The sequence below is a fragment of the Callospermophilus lateralis genome, chromosome 6 (genome assembly GCF_048772815.1).
Source record: "Callospermophilus lateralis isolate mCalLat2 chromosome 6, mCalLat2.hap1, whole genome shotgun sequence".
NCBI classification, from domain to species: Eukaryota; Metazoa; Chordata; class Mammalia; order Rodentia; family Sciuridae; genus Callospermophilus; species Callospermophilus lateralis.
Genome location: NC_135310.1, coordinates 7,594,275 through 7,609,358, shown reverse-complemented (window position 1 = coordinate 7,609,358; position 15,084 = coordinate 7,594,275). Strand labels below are relative to the sequence as shown.

General features: G+C 45.8%; 1 protein-coding gene across 2 annotated transcripts in view; it reads right to left on the bottom strand.

The window, feature by feature from the left end:
* The window catches only part of Plg (plasminogen), a 33,893-nt gene that overhangs the window by 2,746 nt on the left and 16,063 nt on the right, over positions 1-15,084 (bottom strand). For both annotated transcript variants that reach the window (XM_076859383.1, XM_076859384.1), the window contains exons 11-17: positions 10,497-10,678; positions 9,910-10,058; positions 9,285-9,378; positions 5,863-5,986; positions 4,354-4,428; positions 3,813-3,953; positions 1,752-1,858 (exon numbers count right to left, since the gene is read on the bottom strand). In XM_076859383.1, coding sequence (XP_076715498.1) covers positions 1,752-1,858; positions 3,813-3,953; positions 4,354-4,428; positions 5,863-5,986; positions 9,285-9,378; positions 9,910-10,058; positions 10,497-10,678 — 872 coding nt within the window. The remainder of the gene's footprint in view (positions 1-1,751; positions 1,859-3,812; positions 3,954-4,353; positions 4,429-5,862; positions 5,987-9,284; positions 9,379-9,909; positions 10,059-10,496; positions 10,679-15,084) is intronic.

The following is a 15,084-nucleotide window of genomic DNA, read 5'->3' as shown; positions in this document are numbered from 1 at the left end:
TTTTCTGGCTTCGGATCAGCTTTGTAGCCTACATTTCATAATGATGTTGAGGGATCTACCTTTTGCCCCTGCTGGTCACAAGTGGGTCCTGCCTTCAGCTCCAGGCTGGATAGTCCTGGACAGTCCTGGACAGAAGTGGGCACAGAAATCAAGCCTGAGCTTTCAAAGCTGGGCAGACTGTTGCTTGAGCTGTGGGGTAAGTGGCCTCCCTTCCTCCCTGGCAGAGCCAGAGGCAGCACAGTATCTATAGCACAAGGGAGTCAGTCACCTGTGTGCCCAGAATGGCACCTGGACCATGGTTGGAAAGGGCCAGAGGCCTGGGACAGACATCACAGGAGCCACCCTTCTTCAGCTTACTATTAATCCCTGTTTTTATTTTCTTAATACAATTTGAGCTGGATTTTCTGTCACTTGTAATAAAGAGCCCTGTTGGATACAAACCCCATGTCATTGACAAGAGCCGCCCCTCACGCAGGGCTGAGGCTGAACGTGCCCTTTCTCGCTGCTTCGCCCACTGCAGCCCTGCAGCCGGTTTGTGGCCTAGACACCATCAAGGTGTGGGCACTTTCTCACCTACAGCTGGTGAGTGGGAGCCAGGGTTCCAGGTCAGGGCTCACCCCAGGGAGCAGGCTCTCTGCTGTGCCATCCTGTACCTTCTCTGAGCCTCAGATTCCTTACTTGTAGAACAGGAACAATGGTGTCTAACTCACAGGAGTTTAGAACATTTAACTTTTTTGTTTCAGTGCTGGGACTGCACCAGGGCCTTGCGCATCCGAGGCGCTCCAGCCCTGCCTTGAAATTTCTTTAATGCAAAACACCTGGGTATACCTGATGCCCCCAAGATGGACACTTCATTTTCCACTTTCGCTTTCCTTGGCCCCAATGCCTCCCACTCAGAAGTGCAGAGGGGGAAATGAGAGGTCAAGGAGATGAGGTTTCAAAAAACAGTAGGAAAGCACAGAAAGGGGGAAACCAAGTTTGAAATGAACTAGACTGGGTGTTTGTTCATTTGTTTGTTTTCACCCTCTTCTTTTTGAAATCCACAAAAATCTTTCTTCAAATTAACTTCTCTCCAGCTCCTGCAAAACCAGTGCTCACACCAACCCTTCTGAGAAAGTGAGGCAGGGACCCTCAAGCAGTGCTGATATTCCCACAGCCAGGGCCCACTCTAATGAACACCTTAATATTGGGGTACTTGTAAAGAGAGGAGGGGGTCCCCAGAGTGAAGTACAGGTGCTGGCTGACACCAGATCCCACAGGAAGGCCCCCCAGCACATACCTATGCTGACCTGGGCCCCGGGGGCTTTCTCTCCTTCCCATCTGTCAGCCTGTCCCTTCCCCGACAGCCTCTCACCCACATTAGACACATGGGTATTTGGGAAGAAGACTAATTCACAACTTTTGTTGTTATTGCTTTACACCAAGTTTTGGAACCCAGTATGGCTAACTTCATGTAAAAAATGACCTGTACCCTGAATTTGTGGGTGGTGTCACCACCTTCTCACCTGGGGAAGCAATGTTCACACTGCAGTCACGGGTTTGGGGACTCCAGGAGACAGTCTCCTTCCTCTTGCCTATGTCCCTTGATAACTGATTAGGGAGGCAGTAAGGTAAGGGTTTAGGCAAAAGTAGGAGGTCCCGCGGGACCCATTCAGGGGTAGGGGCTTGTGCAACTGTCTTCAAATGCTCATTTTGTCTTGAAGGCTGTAGGTCAAAGCCAATCCGACACCAGACCCTAGAATTCGTCTCACCTTGGGTTTCTCCCCAGCCAGTGATGTAGCACTCCGTCCGGTCAGCGACCACATAATTTGGGGATGGCAGGCAGATGGGGATCACTTTGTCAGTGATGGTGGCAGGTCTGTGAAAGAGAAACATCCAAAGGTAGGCGTGGTCACCCTGTGGGAGCCCCTGCGTTTACCTGCTCATCGCCCACCAACCATGCCACCTGCCTGGAAGCCCCAGCTCCCAGAGCTGGTATTTCCTCACTTCACTGACTGCAGCTTCTCGTCCTCACATTTGCCTAAAATTTTCTATGAACTAAGCAAATATCACATTTCATTTGAACAGCTTCAGTTTTGTTCGAGAACCTGCTGGGGGCCGTGGCCTTGGGGAGTAGGGATGACAAGCCTCACTCTGCATGTGTCCTGTGCAGAGTTGGAACTTTGCACCAAGAATAATTTCATATGAATTTGGAGGGCATCAGTCAGTGGGCGGATCATCTAGATGGAGCAACTCATGAGGCTGCCCCACAGCCAGAGCACGGGTGGCCCCAGCAAGTTGCTCTATTTAGGAGCCTCAGTTTCCTTGACAATAAATGTTCCAACATCGTGGTTATAAGAATATAGTAAAATGCTGGACACTGGTGAAAGGGGATTGGAGTCCTAGGGACATTTAAACATTAGAATTTTGATGTTTAGAGCTGATTCTACTTTAGAAAGTCCAAGAGGGGGAAAGATTGGAAATAGCAGGGCATAGTGGCTCACATCTGTCATCCCAGCTCCTCAGGAGGCTAAGGCAAGAGGATCACAAGTTCGAGGACAACCTTATCAACTTAGCAAGACCCTGTCCCAAAATAAAAATAAAAAGGGTCAGGGGGTATATCTCAGTGGACGAGTGCCCCTGGGTTCAATCCTTAATTTAAAAAAAAGTGACATGTCCTTTTCTAAGAACCATCATCCATTGCTGCCAAACTTCAAATCAGATACACTTTCCTGGAGGCACCAGAATAGAGGAGGCCTCTCACATGGATTTCACTCCATAGGTCTCCTCGGGGCCCAATAAACACCTTAGACCCTGGGGCCTGGAGAATGCAGGGGAGGCACTAAGGCTCAGCCCACAATACCACAGAACACTTCCCGGATCTGAAATCTACCAAATTATTTGTTCAAGCCATCAGATCACCTTGGGAAGTCTCTGGGGACCTAAGGAGAAGAGACTTGTATTTGCTAGAGGTTTGGGGGGAAATGCTGGGGATCAAGAGGGGAGTGAGCTGCATTGTGGGGGGCCAAGGGAGCCCACTTCTTTCCTTTCTAGAGTGTCCAAATACCCCAGTGTTTAGCACAACCTCTCAGTGGATAGACCCAAAAAAGTCTCCTGAGTTTGTGACCAGACGCAGAACAGCAGCACCCAGCTCCTGACCACAGCCTTGTGCCACTGGCCCACGCTCGCCACTGTGTCATCACCTCGTCCTCTGGAACCCATCAGTCCCAAATGTGCATTTCTCAGACAGCTATCTGCTTGTGAGCTGCCTCCACTGGGACCTATTTCCCAACATTCCTAACTTTGTGACATAAGCAAATTTGTCACTGTCATCTTCATAGAACACCACCTCAACAGGAGAAATACAACCAGAGATGACAGCAACGGTATCGTTTGCTTTCACGGAGTTTGGGGCATGGTTTTTGTTGTTGTTGTTCACACTGTGGTTTTTTAAAGTACTTGGAAATATGTAATCTCATTTGTTTCTCTCAAAAGTATGCTGAGGGGACTCTCAGCCTGGAGTCATTTAATCACTCTCTGGTGAACAGTGAGAGAATATTAGAGGTCACAGTTCACCTGGCATTTCAATTCACTCTTTTTCTACCTAAGGAAACTGAATCCTGGTTCCTTTTTCAGGATCAAGGCTGGCATGTGGTAGTATTAGGGCTGAGTCCAGATTTTTTGATGAAGTTTGATGCTTTTTCCCAAAATCTTGCCTTCCACCACATAGACAGCACCTCCCGACACCCACCCTACAGCGAGGGCTCATAAAACCCAGGCATGAAACAATGTCCTCCCTCTGCTCCGGGCAGGAGCCACAGGTGAGCTCGTACCTGCTCAGCTTCAGCAAGGCGATATCTGCTCTTGTGGGCTCCAGGAACAGTTTAGCCACTTCTATTTCCTGAACATGTGGCTCAAGATTCACTTCTTGGTGTGCGCCCAAGATGACCTTGTATGAGGAAGGCCTTGAAGACCTAGAAAAGACAGTGTCATCAGGAGCAAATTACTGTCCAGCCCCTTCACTGGGTCCCCATCTTTGCCATAAATATCACGTTGTCTCCCAAGACCCACAACTACTGGAACTGGTGACTTCTGAGGGATAAGAAATAAAATTCACGATTTTCCTGAACCTGGCAGTTAAGGATTGGGGACAGACGTCTGTCACAGTGAATCCCTCTGCACTGCTGTCAGCCCAGGCCCACACAGTCGCCTGCACTGGGTCTTTCTAGAGACACTTCTGAACTGTCACACAATTGCCCTGGCAATTCTGCTGAGGGCTTCTGCATATCCACTCCCCGGCACCGGATCCCTGCCACAGGCGGGAGGAGGCAGGGGCGGGGAGGGATGGGCCCTTACATCAGTTACCCAACGTACTTCTCCAAGCAGTGAGCAGCAGTCAGCACCCACTCTGGGGATATTAAACTGCCTCCACAGAAGTGCCTTCCAAATCTAGGAGAAGAAGGGGGGGAAAAAAGTCAAGATTTTAGTTCAGAGTTGATGGCTTCTCCTGCTTCTTTGCAAACCAGAAAGACACATTCATGCAATTTTGATAATGTTGCTGTTCCCAAAAGGAAAGGCTACCAGTCCAACATCAAGATGGCGGGAGCTTAGAATCACACTTCAGCATGGGACTTTCCAGAAGCTTCCATCTACACCCGGAGGCTCCAGGCACAGCCCGGCCACGGGGAAACAAAACCAGGGGCTCCCACATTAAGTCCTGCCCCACAGCTTTGACCTCTTAGCCCTGTGGCTCCAACAGCAGCCACCCTCCAGAGGACTTCCATGGAGGAAGTTTCTTTTTGACAAGACCTACGCCTAATGATGGGTGATGAGTCATTCTTCAGGGCCCTGGTGGTCCCAAAGAGCAGTGACCCATGGCAGTCTGCTGATTGCACCTGAGGAACTTGACTTTTTGAAGCTGTCCCCTATATCACTTGCCCTCATGTACTGCTTAGGCACATAATAATGGGGTGAACCACTCTGAGCCAAATCGTAATGAAAAGAACACTAAAGGTAAGTGTCCACAGGCCCGTTAATAAGTCGATCAGGAGCTAGGTCACCACAGCATGGAAAGAGCAGATTCACAGTGTGTGGAAGGCCAGGGCTCTTCTAGCAAGGATTCACCAAACACCAGCTCAGGAAAAGCCACCTCCGCAAGAGAGTGCAAGGGAACGAACGTGACTGCGTGTGTGGATGACAGTCCCAAGCATGCGGAGGGGAGGCCCTGGGGTCAGCAAAACTGCTGAGCCCGCACGTGTGAAGCAAGCAAGCCAGGAGACAAGGCTGTGTCCCACCTGTGTTTGACAAGATGTGCCAAGAAGACTGACTTACTATCAAAGCACGTCAACTGAAAAGAGAGCCCTACATTTTGGTGATTTCAGACTATAATTCAGTCACGTATTTGTAAATGGGCAAGCAGTCCCTGCCTCAAATTCAAGATTTGCAAAAATGTGCAAAAGTATTTTTTTTTAAGTTTGGATGCCTGATAGGTTGTACATAATTCTGTCTTTGACCCTTACCAAAGGGTCACATTTCTGAAAAAATTCCCTTCTTTTCATTTTACCATGAGCCGATGGTATCCATACAAACCCATGAAGAGTGTCTTCAATATTTTTCCAGCAATATCAGAGCTTGATGTAGACAATGGTGTCTACAGACTTTGACGTACATACCAGGGGGTGTTTATTTTAGTTTTGTTTTGTTTTAATCCAGTTTGAGCCACTTTCAAAGTAGAAAACCCAGAATTTAAAAAAAAATGTGTAGCTTTGTTTTCTCCTTAGAAGAATAGATAGAGGTGTGGATGTCTCAGCGCCATGGGCTTGTCGGGAAGGTTTGGGGGCTCTCAGTGAAGGATGGATAAGCTGTTTTTGAGATTGTCCTTACCTTGTCCTAAGACTGATCTGCCAGGGCCAGGAGTGAGCATTGGCCACACAGCCTCCTACCACTCTTCCGGAACATTTCTTGGGCTCCACTTTAGGCTTCCCACAATCAAATGAAGACAAGGATGCTGTGACACAAAGTCAGAATAGTCACATTTGGGTCAAAGGTGTCAACCGTCACATAGTTTAAGAAGAATTCACAGCTGTGGGCCAAGCTGAGAATTCATGGCATAGTAAAGCCCAGGCAGGCGAAGTAGCAGAATCACAGGCAACGTCTGGAACATCTTTTCCAGGTTTCAAAGGAGGCAGTAGATGACACAGACCCTCTTCTTTGAAGGAATTACAGGTACTTCCTCATTATGGGGAGTAGGGATAAAATAATCTGGTATAATTCATCATTAGAATGACATCTTTACTGAGAAGACTTAGATTGGTACAAATGGCTATTTGTGTTTGTCCAACTCGAAATTTAGAACACAGAATCATCCCCAACTAAGCCAGGTGAGGTTTCCTGAAGACCACAGCAATCACCTCCACTGGAAGACATAAAGGTGTTTTATTTCCTGTGAATTTATGTGTATGCGTGCCCATGCATGTGCACGTGTGTGTGTGTGTGTGTGTGTGTGTGTGTGTGTGTGTCTGTCAGCAGCAAGGCTAACTATCCTAAGTTGAAATTCTGCCTTCTCTCCGCCAGCTTCTGCACACCTCCTCCAGGGAGCCCCCTTCAACTGCTGTGGGGATGACCTCCACACACCTGCCCTGCTTTCCCTCTCCTTAGACTAGCCTGCAAGGTTCCTGGAGAGAGGGACTGGTGTCTGCCTTTGGTTCCCCCATTGATGGGTCTGTAAGGTGAAATACCGTCCATCTTAACCAATGAGAGACGCTACTCTCTAGAGAATTTGGAATCTGGGTTTTCCAAAGAACTTTCTAATTGCTGTGGTCTGTTGAGAGTCTATATTCGAAGCCCTTTCCAAATAGAAACGTGATGTAAGGCTACCCTAACAATGAGCTTTATTTATGTTAATAGATTACATGCATAAGCATACTAAAGTAGGTGTATTTTTTACATTTGTATTAAAAATACATGCACGTGCAAAATATAAGTGCTCGAAGAATAACTATGGAGATGATGGTTCCTTGTTTTGAATAGTGAGACTGAGGAACCAGTATATATTCCGTACAAACAATAAATAAGTAGAAATGAAAGTTATTGAAGTCATTCAACAAACATGTAACTTTAAATGAATATAAGTAAACAAAAGGTATTATATTTAAAGTGGTCATTCCTTCACCCAGGCCTTGGTGAACTCAAGGACACTGGGCTGCACAGACCACACTTGGGCTTCCAGAGGCCTTGCCGGGGCTGTGGTTGTGCAGTCTGCGTACTGTTACTTTTTCTAATCACACTTGACATTTACACAGATCCTTTCGGGAAAGCTGCTTAATGAAGTGCACCAGTTGATCAATGGTATTTTTCCCTTTTAAAGATGTGCTTTTCCTTGTAAATTAAACATAATGTAAAGGTTGGGGAGTTTTATGAAAAATGATCATTGGGGAATTTCCCACTTAAATCAACAAAATCTAAAATCTCCCAGGGAATGAGCAATAAAATATTTTTTTAAGAAAAATGATACAGTTGAAATGGAAAAAATCAAGCCATTTCTCAATCTGAAAAATCCAAATGAAACTACCCAAAACCACACGTGTGCACACAAAAAGATGCCATTAACCTGGGACCATCACCCTGTACAACACTGACCTGAAGTCCTGGAAGAACCACAGTGTGTGATTTTATTCACTTACTTATTCATTCAGCAAATATGTGTTTAAATACATAGTACCTGCTACGCACCAGGCCTGTCTCTAGGCCCAGGAAACAGAGGAAATAGATAAGAGGCCTGTCTTCAACCCTTCCATTCTGGAAGGTCAGGGAGTAAGAAGTTGATACACTGGAACTTTCCATTGAGACCCAAAAGATGCTTAGGGGTGTTGAAAGACAAAGCCTCGTGCAGATTTCTAAGGAAATAGCCTCTTCAATGATTCTGGCTTCCTCACCATATGGAGGTGTAAAAGAACCAGGTTCTTACAGATTGGAGGAAGCTCAAAGAATGGGAAGAGAATTGTTCCAATGGACTGTGAGGTCCCCCACCTCGCCGCTTAAGGGAATCAGAAGTGCCTGAGTCCCAGGCACACACCATGAGGCCTGAGGCTGGGATGCCAGGCTGGTCCCACCTAGAGGCAGCCTGTTGGGGATAAGAACGGGCGGGGGGGGGGGGGGGGGGGGGGAGGCAGTGGGTGGGCCGAAGGACAGAGTCAAGGTGGAGAGTGAAAGGGAGGGGCTTTCAGGGGAGAGACCTCTGACAGCTTCTGCAGGACAGACAAAAGCCCCAGCTAGAGAACAGGCAGCCACAAACCCACCCTAAGCCCAGGGGGTACAATGCCCTCTCATCATGGTGCTGGCCAAGTGGCATCCTTCCGCCATGCCCATCTCCCTCCCCCTGATGTCCCTGCAAAGCTAACAGGGCAGGGCGGCTCCCAGACTCCTGACCACTGCCCCCTACTGCCTTGGAACTCTGCAGGCCCAGTTCCTCCCCTCCAGCTCCCGTCCTTCCATGTGGCACACACCATCCACAGGCTCCAAACAGCAAAGGAGTCCAGGGCAATACCTGGGACGAGTGCTCTGTGGTCAGCACAAAATAAAGGTGACTCTGGCTTTTTTTCCCCCAGAACTACCCGTGGACACGTTATTCCAATCATTTAAGAACGAGGGTCAGTCCTGCCCAATCCAAGCCTCTTCCTCCCTCGAGTTTGGAGCCATCAGGAAGGAGCAGCTCTGAGTCAGTGGCCCATGCTTGACTGAGCAATGGGACTCTCGGGAGGGAGCAGTTGGAGCTCACCGAGGAGCGGCGCTGCCTTTCAGTGTGTTCTCAGGGAGACAGTTTATGGGTTTCAATCGACATTTGTTTTCGTTCTTATTTCTTGGCCTCTGGAGAAGGTGACTCTGAGCTGCTTCTTCACGATCTCTTGCTAGACGTTGGAGAGTGCTGTGGGGCCATTCTGGGGCTGATTACATCACTCCTGAGCTTGCTCTTTTGGAGATTTGCTTTCTGCCTTACCTAAGTCTTGTGTATATGCACACATGTATGCAGTGTGTGTGTGTGTGTGTGTGTGTGTGTGTGTGTGTGTGTGCGCATTCCAGTAGCAAATGAGACCTCTGGAAGCACAGGTCCAAGATACCCACAACAGGAAAGGCCCCGGGGGAGAAGGCAGCTGTCTCCCCCAGAGAGGCACTCAGCCCAAAGCTATTTTGTGCAGGCATGAGTGTGTGAGTGTGCAAGTGTGTGTGTGCACACGAATCCTTATTAAAGAGGTGATCACCGCATTCGTTTGAAAGGTAATTTCCTTGGAAAAGAGAAAGCAACTTACCACATTGTGGGACGTCACAGTAGTCAAAAAGCTTTCTGGGATTTGTGGTGTAGCACCAGGGACCATTGACATCATTGTCAGGGTTGCGGCAATACTGAAAAAAGGCAGCGTTTGAGAAGCGGCTCCTTTCCCCGGGGCCAAGCAGGGACATCACACTCTGGTCCTTACAGGACTGAAGGAGTGTTCCCTTCCTTCCTTCCTTCCTTCCTTCCTTCCTTCCTTCCCTCCCTCCTTCCTTACCCTCCCTCCCTCCCTCCCTCCTTCCTTCCTTCCTTTCTTATTTTTTGGAAAAGTGATTTGTTGAGATGCCTACAAGCCTCTGAATCACAGAATGCAGTGCTTACATGTCCGGGGGGGGGGGGGGGGGGGCAGCTGTGAGGCCTCTCCCCTGATGGATGGGGTGGGCACCTTGGAGGGTCTGAAGGTAGAGGGCATCTACACAGTTGGTCCTTCCTGCAGGTCCCACATGGACACCAGCCTTAGTCCCCAGAAATCTCTCCATTGCCCTCCCTTCCTTTCCCCCAAGGAAGATCAGACCAGGCTGGTTTTCTAGAACCCAGGACCAATTCTGTCCAAAGATCGGTCAGCCAAAGGCAAAAGAGAAACCTGAATCCAGGTGGCTTACGTTTTTTTCCAGACCTGCCCGTGGATTTGTCTGTGGGGTGAAGATGCTGTGTCTGTGGGGATCCTGGGCAGCCCACTCCTGGCATGGAGTGCCAGTGACAGTGGTGGCCTTGGTGCCCCGGTAGCTCTTCCCATTCCCAAACATGCAGTCTGTGGGAGAGAAAGCCGTGGTTAGGGCCCTGCGTGGACTCAAGGCCACAGGGAGGAAATGCAGCAGTGTGGGCTGGCCCCAGACGGGTGTCACATCCCTAGGACCCCGGGATGCCAGAGACCTCAGCGAACACTGCCTATTTCAAGACGTTACCAGGAAAGCTCATTGACTTGGACATAATCATGAATTTAGCAGGGTGTTCGAGAATTTTGTCAGGACACCAAGATAACCCAGTGAGTAGGGAGTCAGAACACCCTGGGGGATTTGCACGAGTCCAGAGGAAACTGCCCACCCACTTCAGGCAACAATTCCAGCCCTGACTCCCCCACCCCATGCGGCAGACCCTCACCAACACTCAGCTTCCTGTGTAGCAGGGAAGCATCTGCACTGGTAAGATTTTCCATCTCCTTCACCCCCTGCTGGGTCAGGCTGCTCACCTGACTCAGAAGTGGTCTGTACATTGGGAACTTGGACAGCAGTGGCAGACTCCACAGCACTCCCGGGTGTCTCCGAGCACCTCTTCAGGTTGCAGTACTCCCACCTGACACTGGGGTCAGTGGTGTAACACCAGGGGCTCTTATCAGCATCTGGATTCCTGCAGTAGTTCATTGTCAAGCCACTGCAAATCCCAAAATAATGAAGTCACCAGGGTGGGAGAATTCTGCTCCCACTGAATTTTACTATAACAAAGTGTCAACAAGTGACTTGGAAATATCCCCATTAAAGGTGATCATCATGATAGAGCCACAAACACAAATGGCCCTTTTAACCAAGAGTTATATAGGCTCCATGTAAAAGCTGAGATAACACAGAAATACATACGACAAAATATCATAATATTCTTCTCACACATTCTGCCAAATACACTGCCCAGGGATAGCCAATATAGATTTTGAAGGATAATTTTAATTTTTTAAGCATATGCAAATCTCTATCTCCCTCTATAGATGAATTCATAGGAAAATGTAAATTGGAAAGAAAACATATCACCCAAGGAAGCAAGGGTCTATATATAATGATAATATTCCCAGGCCAGCTCTCTTAGCTTATTTACTGACAATGTAGTTCAAATGTACTTTTGCCATAAAATTAAATTGAGGAAATAATGTCACTTTAGGTAGACCAATGGGTCTGGGTTCCAAAGCCTTATGAAAACTGGCCTGGAAAAACAATTCTCAGACCTGAGGTCATTTTTGTAGGGTGTGTTCATGAACAGGAATCCTCTCCTCTCTTGGCCCATCCTCTGCTAGCTGTAGCCACTTGGGGACTGAGAGATGAGATTAATAAGCAGACTAAAGGGTTAAGGGGAGATATCTGGGGAAACAGGGGCCCTGAGGAGTCGTACAGGAGTAGCCAGAAAAAAAAACAACAACTGAATAAGAGACATAGCAGGTGAGGGTCCCAGAGAGCACTGGAGGAGACAGCCCCCTGAGAACATTGTCCCAACCTCCCAGCATCCTCATCCCTGGGGTCCCTTACGGTTCAGATGCATGACCTGCAGCAGTGTGAGGAAACTTAGAAAGTGCTACAGGAATCCACCTTTAGGCAAGTGACACAGTCTCCAGCCCAGGCCCCACGGGAGGAAGCCAGTCACTGGGATGTGTCAAGGCAATACAAACAGAGTCCTGCTCTTTCCCTTAGTTGCGGCTTACTTTACATCTAGCGAAGGACAAACGTGCAAAATGGAGTTTGATGAGCTTTGAGAACACAGTTACCTGTGCAACCCACGTTCTACCATGACACAGGACATTTTCTCACCTAGAAGCTCCAGAGGCCACAGCTCAATCTCTGCCACCCTCTTCCAAAAGCAAATGCTATTGGTTTCCTTCCACCATTAAGTTTTGCCTCATATAAATGGACTCCTACAGAATACGTACTTTTGTATTTGGCTTCTTGCCTTAGTATAATATTTTTTAGCTCCATCATGCTCCTTGAGAGTGCCAGTAGCTGCTGCTTTTTCATTACTGCATAGGGCCCCATTGTTTGAATAAACCACAAATTATTGATTCTGTTTTTTTATTGGTGAACATTGCAGTTGCTTACAGTTTGGAGTTATTGTAAATTAAGCTGATATGAATATTCTTGTAGCTCTCTTTGTGGACTTACATTTTCATTTCCCTAGGGTAATATTTAAGAAACAGAATTGCAAGTGTGTGGGTAGGTGCATGTCAATTTAACTTTAGGAGAAGCCATCAGGTTGATTTCTCAAAGAGGCCAGTGTATATAACAGCTGTACATTCTTACTCCACACCCTTGACACCCCTCAGCTGTTGTCTGGCTTTTCATTAATTGTCATTTCCATTGGTTGTTTGGTAGTATCTCATTAAGGTTATAATTCTGATTTATTTGATGGCGTAGATGTTGAATATTCTTTCTCAGGTACTTATTGGTCATTAGCTGGAAGTTTTGGGTAGATGCCCCTAATCATGTTTTATTTTATTTATTTATTTTTTTTAATGAATTAGAAATATTTAATGATGCTTCTGTGTAAATATTGGACAGATGTCCTGGCTATGAGTATCATAAGCACTTTTATTACCCAGAAAATTGGAAATAGAAGAGATTAAGAAGAAAGTTATTTAAAAGTTAAAAATTTTAACTAATATTTATATCCTCTATATGTTCAAATCACAATGACATGTAACAATGCTATTGAAGCAACTGCAATTTTCTGTTTGATAACTGCTGAAAATTAAGGATTTTATAAATAATTTATAAAAATAAGGTATTCCACAATTTTTCCCAGATGTCTTTATATCCATTCAGTAAGATGATGTTAATTCTTCTGTTGCCCTAATCATATTTTAAAAGTTTCTTTCTACTCCTAGTTTGCTGAGACTTTTTGTCCTGGAAGATGTTGGATTTTGTCAAATTTTCTTTGGCATCTATTGATATAATCATAAGATCTACACTTTTATTCTGTTAACATGTTGGATAACATTGGTGTTTTTAAAAGAGGTTAACCAACTTTGCATTCTTGAAGGGCAGTTTCATTTGTTTATCATGTTTATCATGTTCATGATAAAGATGATTTCTATATATTGCTGGATTCACTTGTTAAGTTTTTTTATATTTATGTTCACAATAGATAATTTTTGTATATTTTCTTGCAAAAAAAATCCAGGTCTACTTTCTGTATCTGGGTTTTTTCTTTTTCTGGCCTCACAAATTGAGTTGAAAAATATGCCCTCTTTTATTTTTATAGGACATAAGTGTGGAGGATCCCATTCAGCTTTCATTGTTTGTGATATATGCTATAAAAATTTACTGCATTGAAACTAAGACTGAGGATTTCTTAAAACAAGAATAAAGAAGCACACCTCCCAATAGCCCTCAAACAGTGTACCGCATATTATGCAGCTTCTGTAGACACTTGAGGAGGGAAAATCAAGCCATCTTTAACACATTGACTGCTTTAACCTCATAGACTCTCTAGAGGGAGCCCTGAAATCCCCAGGGTTTTTCAAACCACACTTGGAGAACTGTTGGCTTAAATCATTGATTTTTAAATGTTTCTATTTTCTAATAAGAGCATTTAAAATTATAAAACCCTAAAAACACTGTCTGTATTCCACACATTTAGATGTATTTTTTTTTACTATTGTTCAGTTCAAAACATTTCTAAAATAATTTGTGATTTCTTCTTTGACTCTTAAATTATTTTCAAATATATTCCAAATATTGGGAATTTCCCAAATGCTTTGTTACTTATATAATAAAAGCATTCATTGACTTCTGCAGTGGTAGAAAACACACTGTATAATTTTAACCCTTTTAAATTTATGGGCCAAGCACGTGGGGCTTGTTGGTGAGCGCTATATGCACACTCAAACACAAATCTGTAGTTCACCTTAGGGCTAAAGAGGTTGTTTTACTTTGAAATTTCTATATCCTTTCTGATTTTTTCCCTTGTTCTATATTTTGTTTGGGGAGGATTTAAACCATCCTATAGAGAAGCAAGGAAACGTCCACCTCTACTTGTGGGCTTGCCTGCTTCTCCCGCTGTGGTCAGTTTCTGCATCATGTCCCTGAAGCTCTGTACCAGGATACCACACACAAGCAGTGGTAAGTCTTGAGTCTTGATGAATGAACACTTTTTTCTTAGGGAAATGTCCTTTATATCTCTGGTATTAATTCACGCCTTGAAAGCTACGTATCTAATGTTGACAAAACCACCCCAGCTGTTTTTTGATTCATGTTTTCCTGGTATGTTATTTTACCCACTTTAGTTTTTAACCAATGTTCTTATATTTAAAGACCCACTATTGTAAGGAAAACATAACCGGGCTTTGGCTTTCATTCAACGTGGCATTCTATCCCTTTTAATTGAGATGTTTAAGACTTTTACATTTAATATCTTTATGGTGTGGCTCAGCGTAAGTCTATCCCAGCACGAGGGATTCTCTGCTTATACCACATACGGCCGTTGTTCTTTCCCCACTTACTGTTCTTTGTACACCTTTCTTTGTAGACTCTCTCCCTGTGCATGTGTGGCCTTGTGTTTAGCCAGAGACTTGAGGAGACCTCTATGCATGTTGCTGGAACTCCTCTCCCCAGGATCTTTCTCAAGATTACACAACAGAAAAATCCTAGCTGCCTCAGTAATGCCAAACTCCGGCCTCTCTCCTTAGTTCAGCAAGATGTCTATGGTCTGCTTCAGCTCCATCTCCTAACATTCAGTGCAGGAACTGCCTCCAAGAGGAAAGACAGGGAATCGGGTCAATCTTTCATTCTAAAAGATCTCAGTCTTGTGCTTATTGTTCATCAAGGGAAAACAGCTTTTTGCATATAGGTTAAGGCCACTGTGGTAGAAAGGTTGCTCTGGTCAGTCTAGCCTTGTGTCCATCTGCCTTCCCACTTCACTTTCAGCATCTGTGTGCTTCCTGACTCTCATCTGCCTTCCTGCTTCTGCTCTTCTGACAAACCCCAGCCCTTTAGACCAGTAGTGCACAGGACCCAAGGTGCCTATGCGGGTAAGATTAGATATAGGTGTGGATATAAATACAAAGATTGACTTGTGACCCA